The following is an 18,181-nucleotide window of genomic DNA, read 5'->3' on the forward strand; positions in this document are numbered from 1 at the left end:
TTCTAGAATAAGAACACTGTGTACTTTAAAAAAATAATTTATTTAAATAAAATGTATAAATATAAATAAATCGTTTAAAATATATTCCAAAAATTCGGCAAATTTCGGTTTTATATTGATTTTAAACTTAATATTCGAATTTTTACAGAGTACGATTAATGATTACCACTATTAACTTTTTTTAATCCATCCAACAATAAAAAAACAACCTCATACGTACGTTATTAATATGTGCTATTCAATATTTTTAAGTCAATATGAGTGTCAAGGTCACTTAAGGTCTGGTGTGCTGCTGCCTAAATACGTTTGTAAATCGGTGATAGTAGATTTAACTATCTTAGCCGGTATTGTGGGTCGGTTTAGTCTCTTGTACGCCGCAAAGCGATGGCAGCCTCCGAAACTGTAGTAGTAGTCACCTCCCTCTCTACCCTTAATCCAGAGAATGTCTATTGGAGGAACAACACCTTGTTCTTCTTCTTTCTGAAATAAAATGGTTTTGAAAGATTTAAATCAAATCTAAATTACATTTGATTTAAATCTTTCGTAAGGTATAGGCACAAACAACAGCTTTTTTTCGTATACAATTTTTATGCATTTTAAAATTATTTTTTTAGCATCTTGTGATATTGAGAATTATCTGACACATTTGAATATTTAAAATATATGCAAAATATTATACGATAGGCAATAAATTTAGACTTCACAAAGTGAGTAATTAAAAACCATACTCAGGTAAATATATCATTTGACCATGTACAATTATTAATAAAATATTCTATATGACAAGACAAGACAAGTCACCACTGCCAATAGTTTAATCTGGCGTTCCTTGACTCTTCTATTTGGAATACTTTGAAAGACGATGGTAAACAACCAATATTATTAATTTATTCATACATTAAAATTAATCGAGAAATTCTAAATGATACAAAAATCTTGTACCTGAATAGTGTCCATAAGAGATTGCACCTTTTTTTCGTCTAACTCGGGAATGAAAGGCCTGATAATAACAGACATTGGAACATCGTGAACGTCCACTTTGTACGCGCTGTGGATACTTGTCATTCTTATTACTGAAAATATATATAAGTATTATAATATGTTTTTATCGGAGTTTAATTTGTGTATAAGTAATCGCTTAAAACCATCAAGGAGCAGCGTGGTGGATAATGCTCCAATATTTGACCTTGATACGAGATTTGTAATAAACTTTATTCGATACCAGACTGAAGTGTCTAAAAAATATTTTAAGTCATATATGATGTAATTAAATTAACAACATTACTATGCGAATGTTGTTTAATCATTATATTATTCTTTTATTCATTTTCCGGTTCTAATTTTTTTAGAAAAAAGCCTACTGTTATCATTTCCTAATTCTGAATTAAATTATATTTCTACAAAATATATCTAAATTCTCGTAGATTCATCAAATCAAGATAAAAATATTTCATTAATATACACAACATATTGTAGTTTACTATATATTTGTTAACATGATGAGTAAATCATAGAAGACGCTAAAATATTTTGTAAATATTATGCAATTTTACGTCGACTCATTCTGAATTACCGTTAAATATTTATAGCTAACTGGGCGAAAGAAACAAAGTTTTTTACTTACGTTGTTTATTTACGGCTGCTGTATTAGTTAAGGTTGACAAAAACCTTAACATACTTAACTGACTGCACACAAGCGTCAGACTCGACTCATATGACGATACTGATTGTGATTAGTGATTGAAGTGAAACTGATGACTTCATTGCGATTGTAATGGTGACTAACACCGTACGGTTTTCGCGGGAAATTTAATGCAACTGCAAACGTGTTACATCTTTTAATGTAATTAATACACATGATTACGTTCTCTTTTATTCTTTAGGGTCACATGCACACCCGTCAAGGGATGAATAAAACATGTGCGATAGAATGCCGTACATTAAGCAATGGTTTGAAGGTAATCTATTCATCAAAATTTTTAGATTAAAAAAAGTCTACTCGATATGAAAAGATACATGATGAAATGAAATCGGTCAAATAGAAGTTATGCCACATTACTATCCAGTAGCTTTTCTACAAAAAAAATACAGACGAATTGATAACCTCCTCCTTTTGGAAGTCGGTTGAAAAGTATAGAATCTAGCGGCAGCGTGTCAAAGCCAAGTATATAATTTATAAACTTGCAATGTCTTTTTTTTCATCAAATCTTTTGCTATCATGACTAAGATGATGAGTTTTTGCACACGGGTTCACTTTCGATGACAAACCATTTTTTATGATAATATGCCAAGAGCACAAACACGTTTTTTTTTATAACTGGTTTTCATATTTTTTTTCTACTATTTTATTGTAGTACTGTAGTAGAACGTTGACATTGACCCATTGCATTAATATTGACCATAAGTATGATCTCAAGGTGGATTGGCTTCTTTGCAGTTATAATTTTATCTCGATCTTGAGGTTTCATAATATTTTATGAATGTAGGTCACCTATATATAGAAAAAAAAAAAGAGTTCTTTCCTCACAAACCCTTTATCTGAATTACAAAAAACTACTGCAATCCCACTTTATCGCCAGTATACGGGTTAATATTTCGACAAACTAACATAACGATCAATAACATAATAATCAACCGATTTGAATAGGTAAGGGGTAGTATAAAAATAAAAGTCACACATTAACTACACAAAAATGTAATTTAATCAATCTGATGGTCGCAATAACATTGAACTCGTCGTCGTATACATGTGTCCACGCCGCTGACTAATATCGTATCACTATATCGAAATCTCATTTAAATCTATTACGAAAATCGTATAAATATTTTCCGTTAGTTACATCGTAAGGACAAAGCAGCGGCGTGCTGCAGTTAGTGTTCCACTGACATTTAACTCCAATTAAATTTATTTTTTTTCGTATACTGTTTCAGATATCTTGATTTAGAACACATAGACTTATTCCTACAAAATTTATAACCGAACTATCTCTAAGTGGAACAATTTAATTTCACTCGTATAATATATTATCTGCACGCTTCGTTGATCGAGAACGACGAAATCAAATAAAAGTAAAAACCATTAACATTAACTTATACACTAAATGAAAAAATAAAATTTTGTGCCAGCAACATCGTTAGCACCACATAAAACATAAAATATATATTTATCGTTCTGATATTCACAAAATCCGAATAGCAATGACAAAATAATACATGATTATATAAATGGATAAAATTTCTATCTGCTGATAGATCTTCGCGTGTATAGAATGTATACTGCGTGTGCGCCGACCACAACCCTCTAATAAAATTATAAAATTGCACACAATACCGGCACAGCTGAAGAAAGCCGACCGACCGATACTACTCACTAGAAAAACAAAGTTTTTAAAGAAACATAATTATGATAGGAATTTCATTCGTTCATACGCCGTCCCAGATACAAAACTTTACAAGTTACACTCACACAAGTAATATATAAGTGTGTATTAAGCATTATCTCAGTTTTTTTTATGCTGATTTCGAAACACAAGTTTTGTATCTGAGTCGATTAGTGAACGAGTGTACACAAATAGTATGATTTGTAAAAGGAACGCTTCGTTTCGTTATCGCGTGCAGTGAGTCGTAGCGCCGCTCGGCCCTCAGTCTCGCCTGCGTCGAACACTAGCCAGCAAATACCTGAACGCTTACAGATAAACATTACACTACACTAACTTAAAACTATCGTATATTTATATTCACCGAAGTGAGGATTATTTAGTGAACTTATGAACGAGATCCCTCCACTCGCTGTCGTGGTTAATACTGCCAAATAATTACTTTAGAAATCACTGGGCCAAACGAAAATAATACTTTTGAGAGCTGCCTTTTATGAATTACATTAAAAAAATATTTAATAAATACTGGACAATAACATAGTATAAAATGTAAATAATACGAGATAAATTATACATTTTCAATAAAAAAAAAGTCGCATATATTCTAAGAACGGTGTGGGATTAGTATACAACGTCCTACGAGCTAGGGCGCGGCGTTGCCGCTCGGTGCCGCATTACATTAATGGCAATTTTGTGGAAGCTGCACGATTATGCCTTGCACCTGGAAAGAAATATACTTATTAAACAGAATGTATAAAACTGCAGCAGATTTTTTGTAATTTTTTTCCAAAGTGAATGTGACTTTAGAGTTGTATATAGTTCTCAGTCAAATTAAAAGCGACTAATAACATGCAAAATTTAACTGCATTTTCTGCGTGTGCTCTTGTTGACATACATATTTATGTATACTGACTTGGAAATTTATGAATAAATACGAGGTGCGTACCCGGGTCCGCCTAGGGCGACAGGTCCTGGTGCATAGGGTCATAGGCCATGGACGCGTCGTAGGGCGGCTGCGGCTGGTCGTACGGCGGCGCCGGCAGCGAGTAGCCCATGGAGTCCTGCGTGGGCGCCGGAGACATCATGGGCGTGGCCGTGCCCGACGCCGCCCCCATCGAGTACGGGGACGCGCCCGCCGCTGCGGAACAAACAGCGCTCTGTAGCGTCGGCTCGGCTGGCGCTCGGTGGAGAATGCTCTAGTGCCTCTTTAACTATTTATTGTTGTCCCCATTTTTTTAATTAACATTACTTGCTTACTTTCAATTTAAAAAATGGAATTATTTTTAATTAACGTAAGTTTACTTTTAAAACCAATACAAATTTTATTTTGTAATTTAGTCTCTCGGGTCGTTATCCAATTCAATCCCAGCATTCATACATAGGGACAACGGATATGATTTAGAATATTTAAAAGCAAAGAAATTGTAACCGATAATCCAGCTGGAGCTTAATGCTCATCTAGAACGTAGAGTAGAGGGCAATATATCTGTTTACTGTTGTATGAGGCGAGGCCGGCCGGAGAGCGCGCATCGCGCCTGCCCGCGCCCGCCCAAGACAGGTCTGTGTGCGGAAACCACGCGTACAACAAACGCTTTACACACACGAGCCGCTCAGCGCGAGCGCTCGATGCCTCGGGCTGTGCACTTTATCATGAGGTTGTTATGTCTGCTGTGCTCAACGATACTGTGATGACGAATCATTGCTTTATCATTACAATGGAACATTGCTTAAATGTTTGATGGAATTCTTGATACCATCAGAATCTGTTTTGTTCGTCAGTTTGACCAAAACTTATTGAAATTGATTTGAAGTGATAAAATTGCAAGATAAAATGTCCAGAAAACTTTAATTTGTAATTATTCAATTAGTTTAGAAATCATCAAGAGTTTAACTGTAATGTGTTTATTTACCGGCGGCTTTCTTGGCGGCGTAGAGATTCGCCTCTTCTTGTGCTTTGCCGATGTTTTTCTTGTAGCGAATGCGCTTGTTACCGAACCAATTGGACACCTGTAGATGAAACAGTGATTTAAGAAAATGTAAGTAAGTTTTTTGTCTCTATCGTTGTTACTTTTATCTGTTTTGTGGCATAACTAATAATTTAACAGAATTGCGATGAAGGCAATATCTAGTACATGACAACACGATGTACGAAATAAATGCAATGTGCGATGGCTTATAGCTAATGACTTAACTGCTAAAGTTATTAATTTCGGGATATTTACCATGTTTTTTATTTTTGTTCGGTGGAGCTCGATATTTCGACATTGTCTACGAATGTCTTGTTCACGAGAAAAAAACAAAGACTTAACTGCTGCCGCGAGCCAGGTCGCCAGCCGGCGGGGCCCGCGACAGTACCTGCGACACGGTGATGCAGCAGCGGCGCGCCAGCTCGGCCTTGACCTCCTCGCTGGGGTAGGGGTTGGCGAGGTGCGAGTAGAAGTAGTCGTTGAGCAGGTCGAGCGCGCGCTTGCTGAAGTTGCGGCGCTTGCGGCGCGCGTCGAGGAAGCTGCGGGCAGGGGGAGCGTTACCGCGGCCGTACCTGCGACACGGTGATGCCGCACTTGCGCGCCAGCTCCTCCTTGGCCTCCTCGCTCGGGTAGGGGTTGGACAGGTGTGAGTAGAAATATTCATTCAGGATCTCGGACGCCTGCTTGCTGAAGTTGCGCCGTTTTCGGCGAGCGTCCAGGAAACTGCAAGCGACCATATATTTACAATTTTGTTTGAGGCCGAGGTTGAGCTGGACACTTGATATTTAAAAGTAATTTTGGAGACGGCATTGTTAGGCCAATTGATCTGATGAAGGTTATAATAATGATATTAAAATTAATTAAAAATATTATGCATTACTTATTACAATATGACACACTAAGAAGAAAACACATATACGCACCGTGAACGTAGAATCATAACAGCCTCGCAAGTGGACTGCTTCAGCTGCATCTGGATGGAGCTGAACTTCTTATGTATGATCTGTACCATGCGCTCTATCTCCTGTTACATTTAAATATTTTTAGAAATACAATATTTATGAAAATTCTACAGGAAACCAAATACAAAATTAAAGTTTTTTTTTCTTGTATACAGGAATATGTCAGATAAGAGCAAATTTTTTTAGTATTAATTATTACACACTGTTTGAAATGACTATGTCAAGCTAATTAGTTATGTGCGCTAACCTTAGGCGTGATGGGGCGCGTGCGACTCTGCTCTCGAAGGAGGTTCATGACGTGAGTAGTGAACTCGTTGCAAGCATTCTCGTACTTGTCAAGCTCCTGGTGGTAGATTTGACGGATCTGCGCCAGCTTCGCACGGTAGTCGGAATGCTCGATCGCGTTATCTGCTTGGGCCACAGTGCCTTAAGTTGCAGCAAAAGGGACAGAAAGAAAACATGCAAATCTGACCCAATGCCTTGTTAGTAGCTGAATCATTAAATCAAGGCAGAGAATGCAGTTTAACTACACCATTCTACTTTAAATACTTTTTTCTTATAAGGATTTGGTTATAGACTAAGATGTACTACCTGCTTAAATGTTAAGATAAATAATTTTAGAAAGGAATATGAAAGCCCCAAAAAAATGAAATAATTGCATTGTTATATTAAGCAGCTATATTTGTGTATAATTTTCCCCTCTACAATATAATTCATTATCACACAATGTACCTACAAGATGTTTAAGGACACTACTCTATGGTATAATTACATATCTAAACTATTTTTTTTTTAAATATATAATTTATAGAATATAATTATTATTATGTAACATTGTTTCAATATTTTAAGCATTTGCCATTAGAATGAAAGTAGACTTTCATTCTAATTTTAAATTTAATTTACAATGTAACACCGTACATTTAGCGTTATCATACTCTGTTGTTATAAGATATATAGGGATAACTAAAATTTGTAATATTATATTAATAACAGCCCTTTGTACCAAAACATTCCATAATACACCTTTCCCAGATTATTTAATATTTTAGCCAAAAATAATGAATCGTTAATCACCCCATTCTCCAGCGGCTGCTGAAGCAGATGCTGCTGCGCCAGCTCCGCCGCCCTTTTCAGGACCTGCTACCCCCTCGGCTATCAGCATGTTATCGAGACGCATCAGTTGAGGGTCTGGAGGCTCTTCTTCTTGGGTATTCCGCAGTGATAGAACTACGTAACATAAAAACATGTTAAGGAAAAACTACTGGATAGATTTATGCCCTCCATGTACGTAACATTTATAAAATAATATCTGGAATAAATAATTAAATTTAGAATTTACCTGTTTTTTCTTTTATTTCGCAAAGAACTGAAAAAAGCGCAGGCTTCATTCTGTGACAATTAAGCGTGTGTTTCCGTGCTTGTGCCTCATCCAGACTCTGATCAGTGATGTTCATGATTTGTTGCAATATTTCACCAATGTCTTGCTTACGCGCCTCACCATCACCCGTAGCAGGAGCCCCATCGCCTCCGGGAAGACCATAGCCTTGAGGTCCCATGAGACCACCGCTATGCGCCATCATTCTGTTCGGATCGTCCATTTTCTAACACTCAATACATAAATTCACCTAAAACTTACACTACATACGTATACTTGTTTGTACGTGGTATAATGTGTGTTTCACAAAATAAAAACAATTCAAAAACTACTTTAAAGCTCCGCTTGGGAAGCCTTCGCTTCTCCCTCCGTTCTTCAGGCAGTAATAAAATGGCCGACTTCTTTGTGCTGTCAAGACTAAAATATTTGCAAAAGAAAACAAATAATTAAACTATTTCCCTCACGCTTCATCTCGTAATCATATAAGCCGTGATTTAAAGAATGAAAGAGATAGTAAATAAAATGTTGCCAACTAAGTTGTATGACCTAAATATTACTTAGCTTGTTTATAAATCGGTCGATATAAAAATAAGTTTTCCAAATTATTGTAAACCAAACTTTTAAAAACTAGATGCATAATATTTTGCACTGCTTTTTTAAACATGTGAATGTCGTTTAAATTACCTTTATATTTAGAAATAAAAATTGTTTCATTACCCCTGACAGATAAATAAGAATAACATTTCATTTTTATGTCGCTGACCGCTGTCAATTATATGCCAACGTCAATTTCAAAGTTCCAAATTGATTTCGTGGATTTCGTCACCTATTGCTTATTAGGTACCACGCGAGCATTTATTTCACACCGGGTACCAGATTTATTAATTTAAAACTAAAATTATTACACATATAAATGAGACACATCTTACCTTTAGTTTATAAGTGTAGTATTATTAGTAAACCTTTACCATTCATACTTAACCACCTTAAACATACGCACAGTCTTCCGCATTGGGGAAGCAATAAGGTTCATCGGAAGATCAAAATACCAGATCCGTACAAAGATATTATCATGGCTGATCCTAAAATTGAAGAAATTCTTGCTCCGCTTCGCGCCCATGTGAAGGAACAAGGGGATTTAGTGAGAAAACTAAAGGAAGAAAAGGCCCCAGAGATTGATATTAAAAAAGCTGTTGCCGAATTAAAGACCAGAAAGAAGGTTCTAGAAGATAAGGAATTAAGTTTAACACCAGCTGAAGAATTATTCGACAGGGCAAAAATGGAAGACTTAATTAAAAGAAGATTTTTCTATGATCAATCTTTTGCTATCTATGGTGGTATTACTGGCCAATTTGACTTTGGGCCAATGGGATGTGCTCTCAAGAGCAATATGATTCAACTATGGAGAAAGTACTTCATTCTTCAAGAGCAAATGTTAGAGGTTGACTGTTCAATTTTAACTCCTGAACCTGTACTTAAAGCCTCCGGACATGTTGAGAGATTTGCAGATCTAATGACTAAGGATGTGAAATCTGGTGAGTGCTTTAGGTTAGATCACCTAATTAAAGCACACTTAGAAAAAATTAAAAGTGAGAAGAATACTAAAGCTGAGCTGAAATCTGAAATAGAAGATATCTTAGTAAAACTTGATGGTATGAATGCTGATGAAATGTCAGCTTTAATGAAAAGGTTTGACATGAAATCACCTATTAGTGGTAATGAGTTGACACCACCTATTGAATTTAACCTTATGTTCAATACACAGATTGGTCCATCTGGTCTAGTTAAAGGTTTTCTCAGGCCAGAAACAGCACAGGGTATTTTTGTCAACTTTAAACGTCTCTTAGAATTCAATCAAGGTCGCCTACCATTTGCTGCTGCACAGATTGGCAATTCCTTCAGAAATGAAATCTCACCAAGATCTGGACTATTAAGAGTCAGAGAGTTCACAATGTGTGAAATAGAACACTTTTGTGATTCAAAAGATCACCCTAAATTTGAATCTATTAAGGATACTCAAATGCTACTATATTCTGCTGACAATCAGGAGCAGGGCAAAGCAGCTGAAATTTTAACTATAGGTGAAGCTGTATCTAAGGGTATTGTCAACAATGAAACACTGGGGTACTTCATGGCAAGGATTCATTTATACATGCTAGCAGTTGGTATTGACCCTAAGAAGCTTAGATTCAGACAACACATGGGCAATGAAATGGCTCATTATGCCTGCGACTGTTGGGATGCCGAATGCTTGTCAAGTTATGGATGGATTGAATGTGTGGGCTGTGCAGACAGGTCCGCCTATGATCTTACCCAGCACACTAAAGCAACTGGTATCAGGTTAGCTGCAGAGAAAAAGTTACCTGCACCAAAACAAATAGATATTGTGGAAGCCGTCCCCAATAAAGCTACTATTGGAAAGGAATTTAAAAAAGATGCTAAGCTCATTAATGATGCTTTGGCAGCAATGGACACTGCTGCTTTGGAACAACTAGAATCAGAATTGAATTCTAATGGAGAATACACACTGACTACTCCCAAGGGTGACTTTAAGCTTACTCCAAATCTTGTAAGTGTTAAGAAGAGTCAAAAAACTGTTCATGTGGAAGAAATTATTCCAAGCGTAATTGAACCCTCCTTTGGTATTGGAAGAATTCTGTATTGTATTCTTGAGCATAATTTCAAGATGAGGGAGGGTGATGAGCAAAGAACCTATTTCTCCTTGCCCGCAACTGTAGCACCAATGAAGTGTGCTGTCCTACCTTTGAGTGGCAATGTTGAGTTCCAGCCATTTGTTAAAGAGTTATCTCAGGAATTAACTTATGTGGATGTTTCTCATAAAGTTGATGACTCATCTGGTTCAATTGGTAGGAGATATGCCAGGACAGATGAACTTGGAGTCCCTTATGCTATTACTGTCGATTTCGATACTATGAAAGAACCACATACAGTTACATTGAGAGAACGAGACAGCATGGGTCAAGTCAGATTACCTTTGGTTGATGTACCAGCTGTTGTAAGAGATCTGGCAAATAGTAAAATATCTTGGGCTAATGTAGAAGACAAGTATCCCAAATTTGAACAACAAGAAAATGTAAAAGGCGCCGCAGCGTAAAACATGACGCTGTAGACATGACGTTGACGTTGATATTGGCTCAGCTGCTTATTTTAAAATGGAATGTATTTGTTAAATACAATATTTATTTTCGTTAGTTCTTTAAGCTTGAATTGCAGAAATAAAATTACTTTTATTATTCTATTATTTCACACTGAAGTACTTTTTTTATTAAATAATTTCAATAAACCACATTCCGTAATTGTTTTTATACTTTTTGCATGTTTCGATTGTATAATACTCAACATAAATAAGTTCCAATTATACATTAATATACTTTCATTGCAAACTAGAAATATTTTTTTACAGTATATAAATGTGTATTTTAACTTAGATCACTTCCAGTACCATAATGTGCAATATGCTGAAGTCTTTAGTCAGTCCAATTAAAGTAATAATTTTACAATAAAACTACACTTAACATTATTACTAAATTTAATTAATTGTCAAATACACAAATCGTAAACAATTATATAGGTGTTTAGGTCCTTATAATATTATCTATAACGTCGATCTCTGGAGCGTGATCTCTGACGATGTCGGTCACGAGCTTTGTCTTGGTGACGATCTCTGGAACGCGATCGTTCGCGATGACGATCGCGATTATGGTCACGTTCACGATCGCGCCTGTCTCTGTCGCGTTCACGGTCGCGGTCCCTGTCGCGTTCTCTGTCCCTCTCATCACGCCGTGGTGGTCGGTCTTTGGCATATCTGTAATAGTAAAATAAAAACCTATTAATGCAAAAAATTCTATGAAATACGTGTAGGTTTGATACTACAAGAATTGAAATTTTAAATACTTTTATAAAAGATATTAAAACAGATTTTCGATTTACCTGTCCCCGTCTCCATAATCACGTCTATCGCGATCATCATGTTCACGGCGATCCGAATCCATTCGGCCCGTGTTGTAATTTGTATTGGCATTGTTATTGCTGTTGCCGCCGCGATAGTTGGCAGCAGGCTTTGTAGCGTTGCTCTGTCTGTTGTGCTCTGCTAATCTTTATTAAAAAATGGAATAATGAATTAGTTACTATTTATAGCTAATTTTACTATTGATTGCGAATAACGTCGCTCGACGACGATAGAGCGACGTTATTTAAGCATTTTGTAAAACAAATTTCATGTTCAACATACAGCTGCTGTAAAACAACAAGCTACAACGTCATGAAATAAGTATTGTATCTCGACTTATTATCTCATTGTCTCTGGGGTTGTTATATTATCAATGAAAGCATTAGAAAATAAAGAAATATAAGATACAAAAATTAAATAATATTTTAACTATCAATTTTTTAACTCTCTGAAAAAAGAAAGCTAAAATTAGTTGTTATGCTATCCATAATATTAGTTTAAATTTATACTTCAGCTAATGTCTATAGAAACAGCTTTTTGATATTTATCTTATTACTTTTTAAACCTAACATTGATTCAGTTACTTATTACATTAATTTAAAAATAATAATCACTGTTTTATAATTATTATATAAGTTTTTATTAATAGGAGAACAAAAAGTGTCTCAAGTATTGTTTAAATACCTACTTCTGTTCAATTTGCTTCTGAATCGGCACGGGTATTCTCGGAAACAGTGTGCTAAACCAGTCTAGTTTAATAAGCATTTGTCGTACGATGGCACCCATAGTAGTGGATCCTCCACCACCCGCACGGGGATCCACTTCTTCCTCATCGTCTAAGTAGTCTGCATACCAGTCAAAGAGGTCTGCTGGGGGCTGGGTGTATCGAATGTACATAAATCCTGATGACAGTAACAATAGCTTATTTATTACACACATAAGAAATTTTCTAAAATGTAAATATTGTATGTTTCACATTTTCAGTCATTATTTTTGAATATATGAGCATAACTTAGAAGACAGCACTTACAATTTTTTAGCACACTATTTTGATGTGATACCCATGTTTAACTTTAGCCATAGTATACAAAACATTTTTAAAAATACATAACATACTCATTTTAGAGATCTACTTGTAAATATTGTAAGAAGGACTATCTTGAAAATGGCACAGAATAGCTGTTGCAATTATTAAAATTTTCTTTTGAAATAGATCATAAGTAGATAAGGCAGGATTTAACATTTTGGGGTTCCCCACACGTTTGTCATGGGGTCCTATTACCCCTTTTCAAACTTCCCTGGATTTTTTATTTTGACTTTGAGTTATGAAAACGACAGTACAAGTATGGTCAAACAACATCGATGGACATAATTAAATGTTATTGCTCATCATACCTACCAAGTGCTCTGATGTATGGTGAATCAGTGTGTTGCAATAAGCCATTGACTTGTTTTCGTGTCAGCCTCAGGGTGTATAACTTGTAAAGTAAACAAAATGCAGTAGACACAATGCCACCTGCACCAACACCCCTCACCTATAATAAATATTAAAGAATTACACTATTATATACTGTGAGAACGAAACTAAAGCTAATTATTATTAATAAAATAGTAGCTTTATCAAATCACTTTTTTAATAACATACTCACGCCGCCACACATGCCAGTTTGACCCGCCGTCTTGCGACTCCCGCGCTCCCACGGCTCCAAGTGCTTCACTTGATAGTAGATCTCATCAACAACTTCATGATATGTCTTCAACTTGAACAGATGCACTGGAGACAATACCATACTTTAATTTAATGTTTAACAATATAACAATAACCACGACGATGCAAAAGGAAAGAAAGGATGTAAATTAAGGAAATGATTGTGATCCATACTCCTTGGTGTTGTTTTGTTTGCTTACCTACCTTTGAAGTAGCTAGAACCTTGAATATTCGCTAATATTAAAGGGTTCAGATTCATAGTTTGTTCATTACCCCATATTGGTAATACGTTATGCTGCTTGCTTGTCTTTACGGGCTTTTGTTGATTGTATTCTGAAAATGCAAATTGTTAATAAAAAATTGTCGACTAGCATAAACGAAAGCTTCAGACATAACATACCTTCAACTTCAGACATTTTAACTACAACTAAATTACTAATACTTATCGTATAAAGTGAGATGAGAACTATGTCACGATTGAAAGCACTCTATGGTAAGCTTTATAATGTTTTGCCTCCAAAAAAATCCAACCAAGTTACGTTTAACGTGCAACAAATAGCTTTCTAGGCTCGTCGAAAAAATATCGATACATCGATATATCGATATTATTTTTTCAATGTATCGATATTTTTGAGCGATATTTAATGTTTCGATGTATCGAGATATCGATATAAAATTACGAGTATTGAAAAGGTATAAAAATCGATATTTTTTATAATTAAAAAATCCTAAAAAAGAATACTTTTTTTATACTAACATTTTTTAACAAATTACATTTTTTTTGTCTTTGGTCGACTTGATTTACTGCGTTTTAATTTGGTACTTAAGTTGGCTTTTAAGTTGGCAACTCTGTCTGTCAATGTCATTTCGGTGTCAGTGTCTGTGCTTCAACTATCCGTCCGTCTGTTATCCGTATTATAACCTCAACGCGAGCGTATTTCTGCCTGCATTTGAGTTGATTATAGTTCTCAAACAATCTAACTAATTAAATCAATAATTAATTCACGTATGTGAACAAAATAATTCGAGCATTCCAGTCATGTCTAGTGTTGTATGGAACTTTTTCAAAAAAATAGACAGACAAAACGTTTCATGTAATGTGTGTGGGAAAATATATAAAACCAGTGGCAATACGACGAATTTATCTACACATCTTAAAAATAAGCATCACCATGCGTTTTTGCAACTTAAAAATAAAAACTCAAGGTCAAGTGAAGTGAATATTACACCAAGAACAAGAACTAGTTCACCTGTTTCGTCTACTAATTCAACTATTACCAATACTAATAAACCTGCTGAGATAGAAAATAACTTCATGGAATTGTCTGAAATTGCGATTTACGATGATACTGGTGTAAGTATTTTATTTGTGAAAGATCAAACGTAGCTTTAGAATCTAAATATCAATTGTTCATAACCAATAACCAGTCAACTAATGATGTGTAATTACTAAAAGTATCGATATCGATAAATTAAAATTTTGGTGTTTTCACTTAACCTTAATACTATTTATGACGACAAGTGTAATGAAATATATACAAAATATTCAATAATTTTTTTCAGACTGAATCCTCCAAAGATGGTCAGAGTAAAGACTTGTGGAAACAGACTACACTCATAGATATGTTTGAAAGAAGTTCAAGCTATGAAGGTATTTTTTTTTTATATTAGATTACTGTATTGTTTACATTTTAGTTCTATGAGGATGTTCTAATTTTATTATTTTTCTCAATTTAGCAGGGGGTCATAAAACTAGCCAAATAAATCAAGCTTTGATCTACATGATTTGCAAAGACAACATGCCTCTATCTTGTGTAGAAAAATCAGGATTGAAAAGATTTATGAGCGTCATTTGTCCACGCTATAAAATTCCATCACGAACTACTGTAAGCGAACTATAATATTAAATTATTATCTTATCCTTTTTATTTTTAAATGTTATTTTATTATTCATTTCTCATTCCAGATAACTGGCCTCATGGAACAACGATACGCCACTACCAAAGCCATTTTAAAACAAAAATTAAGTGAGATAAATAATATTGCTTTAACAAGTGATATATTAACTCTTACTAACTCGACACGAAGTTTCATCGTAGTGACAGCACATTTTCTTAACACAGCTAATAACTGCACTCCTGAGCATGAGATGGTGACATTGACAGCACGAAGAATGTATCAGGTAAGTAAAGTATAAAATAAATGCATCAAATTATAAAAAATAAAATAAATAGTTAATTATAATAAATTTAATAAAGTGGACTAATATTGGTCTTCTTTCCTGCAGGCGCACACAGCTGATTATATAAAAGAATGCTTTGAAAATATTACCGACGAGTTTACAATAGAAAAGGATTGCATCTTATCAATTACCACTGATGGTGGTGCTAACATGGTTGCTGCAGTGAAGAAATTTTTGGAAGATGGAAAAAGAATTCCTTGCATGGCGCATTTGCTGAATTTAATAGTGGATGGCGCAACAAGAGATAATGCACCAGTTCTTGAAATTGCCAATCGTGTCAAAGCCATTGTTACATATTTTAAACAATCTGTGAACGCAATGGACGATTTGCGAGCAGAACAAGAGGGACAAAAGAAAGAGGGAGAAGTATTAACACTTATACAATCAGTAAGCACAAGGTGGAATTCTTGTCTTGATATGTTGGAAAGATTCAATACATTATCAGCTATTGTGGCTAAGATTTTAGCAACTAGGCGGAATGCACCTGATATGATAACTTCTTCAGAGTTAAGTGTCATACGAGATCTGATAATATTGCTTACCCCATTTAAGCAAGCTACTGAAGAAATTAGCGGCGATCAGTACGTGACTTCTAGTTTGGCGATTCCCATTGCAAACTTACTTCAGAAAGGACTTGAAGAAGTAAAACCTTTCACTGAATTTGGTGTTGCTGTTCAGAAGAGTTTGCTCAACTTAGTTATTGCCAAACTAGAACCACTAGAGCGACATTTACATCTTGCTATAGCAACAATTTTAGACCCTCGCTTTAAGCGTATTCATTTTAATTCAGCACTAGCTGTTTCCACTGCAATAACCGCATTGTCAAAAGAAATACGTTTAGAACATAGACGTAGAGGACAACTTTCGCCTGAACTCAGACCCACAACCACTACCATAATTCCAAATTCAGAAAATTCTTCGCCGTCGTTGTGGTCCGGACATGAAAAAATTATGATAGATATTGCTGCAGCAACCTCCAGTTTACTTTCAACCTGTGATGGTATGCCTAGCGAACTAAAGCAATATCTAGATCAGCCTATAATACCCAGAAAAGAGAATCCTACAAAATTCTGGTTTGATTGTCGTCATTTTACTCCAGTCCTTTCCGACATAGCTCTAAAGTATTTGATATCGCCTGCGTCCTCGGTTTCCTCAGAGAGAGTGGCATCTGCTGTAAATCTCGCAGTACCCAATAACAGAAGTCGGCTTACAGCCGAGCATGTAAATCAAAGAGTTTTTCTTATGTCTGTATCAGATAAATATTGGTTTGATTAATAAATAATTAATATTTTTTATTGTTGTCCTTGATTTAAAAAATTTAAAAATGATGTCTATTGATTAGTATTTATCTAGTAATGTAAGATGATTGAAGTAGATTAGGCCAAATAATTTTTTTTTCCTATCACACCGATATATCGATATATCGATATTTTTAAATAAAAATATCAATATCGATATTGATATATTCAAAAATTATCGATACAATATATATCGATACTTTATTGCATTTCCGACATCCCTATAGCTTTCATGACGTGCATAGTGAATGACGATTTATTGTCAGTGTTGCCTCGTTTTTACTAAACAAACTTCTATTTTACTGAAAATCTACCATTCTACGAATAAACAAACTTATGAATTAATATACCGTCATCAATTCAGTTTATGTTATTCTGAATCAATGGAATAAGTTTTTAGTCATAATAAAAACAAGTAAATTGTTGCTGCTAAAATTGTCTTGATTATAGGGATAAAGAACTCCGTTTCGAAACAGACTTATTAGAGATTGCAGTAAGTCGACACTCAGTGTAGTATTTGGTATTGTAATATATATATTTTTATGACAATCTCACTGGTAGTCAGAATACCGGCTCTTACTTTGTCAACCGATTTTGGCCTCTCGTTATATCGAATTGTTAAATCGACGTTCATAAAGTGAAGTCTTCTTTCCCTTCTCCGGAGAAAGTTTGGTGCTTACTACGCCATTATTGCTTCAATGCGGGTTGATAGATACTTATCCATATTATGATATTTTCCACTTTGTTAGCTTTAAATAATAGCCTAGATCCGTCTTTGTGCTCTAAATTCGGTTCAAATTGGACGTGAAAGAGCAACTCATAAATAGAGTTATTTTCGTATTTAAGTATAATATTAGTAAAGTAAATTACTTCTGTAAATTTCCCACTGCTGGAATAAGGCCTCCTCTTCCATTAAGGAGAGGGTTTGGAACATATTCCACCACGCTGTTCCAATGCGGGTTGGTGGAAGGCACATTTGGCAGAATTTCGATGAAATTAGACACATGCAGGTTTCCTCACGATATTTTCCTTCACCGCCGAGCACGTGATGAATTATAAACACAAATTAAGCACATATATATATATAGTGGTGCTTGCCTGGCTTTGCACCCGCGATCATCGGTTAAGATGCATGCGTTCTAACGACTGGGCCATCTCAGCTCTATAATATTAGTAAAAATTGAATTCAAAAATATTCAAGGTTTTAACTTAGAATTAAAGATTCACATCTCATTACCACTAGGGCCATTTACTCAAGTCGATGAAATTAAGTTAAATA

The 18,181-nt window shown here is 35.1% G+C and overlaps 5 protein-coding genes across 8 annotated transcripts; 2 read left to right on the forward strand and 3 right to left on the reverse strand.

Annotated features, from left to right (window-relative positions):
* Positions 1-179: 179 nt before the first annotated feature.
* LOC124538054 (sulfiredoxin-1) lies at positions 180-1,776 on the reverse strand. Its single transcript, XM_047115067.1, has 3 exons — positions 1,625-1,776; positions 943-1,073; positions 180-480 (listed from the first exon to the last, which is right to left on the reverse strand). The coding sequence occupies exons 1-3, from the start codon at positions 1,674-1,676 to the stop codon at positions 271-273; spliced, it is 393 nt and encodes a 130-aa protein (XP_046971023.1). The 5' UTR covers positions 1,677-1,776; the 3' UTR covers positions 180-270.
* Positions 1,777-2,679: 903 nt separating this feature from the next.
* On the reverse strand, positions 2,680-8,153 carry LOC124536265 (homeobox protein extradenticle). 4 transcript variants are annotated; one of them, XM_047112774.1, is made up of 9 exons: positions 7,649-8,153; positions 7,384-7,536; positions 6,554-6,732; positions 6,268-6,368; positions 5,917-6,067; positions 5,288-5,384; positions 4,872-4,937; positions 4,324-4,515; positions 2,680-4,098 (listed from the first exon to the last, which is right to left on the reverse strand). In XM_047112774.1, the coding sequence occupies exons 1-8, from the start codon at positions 7,905-7,907 to the stop codon at positions 4,334-4,336; spliced, it is 1,188 nt and encodes a 395-aa protein (XP_046968730.1). In that variant the 5' UTR covers positions 7,908-8,153; the 3' UTR covers positions 2,680-4,098; positions 4,324-4,333. The 4 variants fall into 4 exon arrangements, with proteins under 4 accessions (XP_046968730.1, XP_046968740.1, XP_046968747.1 ...); XM_047112784.1 differs by having other exon boundaries at positions 6,554-6,714; positions 7,649-8,150; XM_047112791.1 differs by lacking the exon at positions 4,872-4,937 and having other exon boundaries at positions 7,649-8,152.
* A 315-nt stretch (positions 8,154-8,468) lies between these two features.
* On the forward strand, positions 8,469-10,958 carry LOC124536244 (glycine--tRNA ligase). Its single transcript, XM_047112754.1, has one exon. The coding sequence runs from the start codon at positions 8,598-8,600 to the stop codon at positions 10,797-10,799; it is 2,202 nt and encodes a 733-aa protein (XP_046968710.1). The 5' UTR covers positions 8,469-8,597; the 3' UTR covers positions 10,800-10,958.
* Positions 10,959-11,216: 258 nt separating this feature from the next.
* Positions 11,217-13,929, reverse strand: LOC124536291 (pre-mRNA-splicing factor 38B-like). Its single transcript, XM_047112811.1, has 7 exons — positions 13,763-13,929; positions 13,567-13,695; positions 13,304-13,428; positions 13,054-13,189; positions 12,343-12,556; positions 11,636-11,800; positions 11,217-11,510 (listed from the first exon to the last, which is right to left on the reverse strand). The coding sequence occupies exons 1-7, from the start codon at positions 13,776-13,778 to the stop codon at positions 11,297-11,299; spliced, it is 999 nt and encodes a 332-aa protein (XP_046968767.1). The 5' UTR covers positions 13,779-13,929; the 3' UTR covers positions 11,217-11,296.
* Positions 13,930-14,003: 74 nt separating this feature from the next.
* On the forward strand, positions 14,004-16,899 carry LOC124536255 (E3 SUMO-protein ligase ZBED1-like). The gene is made up of 5 exons (XM_047112764.1): positions 14,004-14,716; positions 14,926-15,013; positions 15,100-15,248; positions 15,329-15,544; positions 15,650-16,899. Exons 1-5 carry the CDS (start codon positions 14,402-14,404, stop codon positions 16,877-16,879), a joined length of 1,998 nt encoding a protein of 665 aa, XP_046968720.1. The 5' UTR covers positions 14,004-14,401; the 3' UTR covers positions 16,880-16,899.
* Positions 16,900-18,181: the final 1,282 nt, after the last annotated feature.

This window comes from Vanessa cardui, chromosome 2, assembly GCF_905220365.1.
Source record: "Vanessa cardui chromosome 2, ilVanCard2.1, whole genome shotgun sequence".
NCBI classification, from domain to species: Eukaryota; Metazoa; Arthropoda; class Insecta; order Lepidoptera; family Nymphalidae; genus Vanessa; species Vanessa cardui.

Excerpts from the sequence above, each read along its gene's own strand:
- LOC124538054 (XM_047115067.1), bottom strand. The coding sequence starts at position 1,676 with ATGTTAAGGTTTTTGTCAACCTTAACTAATACAGCAGCCGTAAATAAA. Across the intron at positions 1,074-1,624 it reads AGCAGCCGTAAATAAACAAC|TAATAAGAATGACAAGTATC; the intron begins GTAAGTAAAAAA and ends ATATATTTTCAG. Across the intron at positions 481-942 it reads CTCTTATGGACACTATTCAG|AAAGAAGAAGAACAAGGTGT; the intron begins GTACAAGATTTT and ends ATTTTATTTCAG.
- LOC124536265 (XM_047112774.1), bottom strand. The coding sequence starts at position 7,907 with ATGGACGATCCGAACAGAATGATGGCGCATAGCGGTGGTCTCATGGGA. Across the intron at positions 6,369-6,553 it reads CGCGCCCCATCACGCCTAAG|GAGATAGAGCGCATGGTACA; the intron begins GTTAGCGCACAT and ends TAAATGTAACAG. Across the intron at positions 4,938-5,287 it reads CGCCGCCAAGAAAGCCGCCG|ACCTGTCTTGGGCGGGCGCG; the intron begins GTAAATAAACAC and ends TTCCGCACACAG.
- LOC124536244 (XM_047112754.1), top strand. The coding sequence starts at position 8,598 with ATGAGACACATCTTACCTTTAGTTTATAAGTGTAGTATTATTAGTAAA.
- LOC124536291 (XM_047112811.1), bottom strand. Across the intron at positions 13,190-13,303 it reads AAACTGGCATGTGTGGCGGC|GTGAGGGGTGTTGGTGCAGG; the intron begins GTGAGTATGTTA and ends TATTTATTATAG. Across the intron at positions 11,511-11,635 it reads GATTATGGAGACGGGGACAG|ATATGCCAAAGACCGACCAC; the intron begins GTAAATCGAAAA and ends TTACTATTACAG.
- LOC124536255 (XM_047112764.1), top strand. The coding sequence starts at position 14,402 with ATGTCTAGTGTTGTATGGAACTTTTTCAAAAAAATAGACAGACAAAAC. Across the intron at positions 14,717-14,925 it reads CGATTTACGATGATACTGGT|ACTGAATCCTCCAAAGATGG; the intron begins GTAAGTATTTTA and ends AATTTTTTTCAG. Across the intron at positions 15,014-15,099 it reads AAGAAGTTCAAGCTATGAAG|CAGGGGGTCATAAAACTAGC; the intron begins GTATTTTTTTTT and ends TTCTCAATTTAG.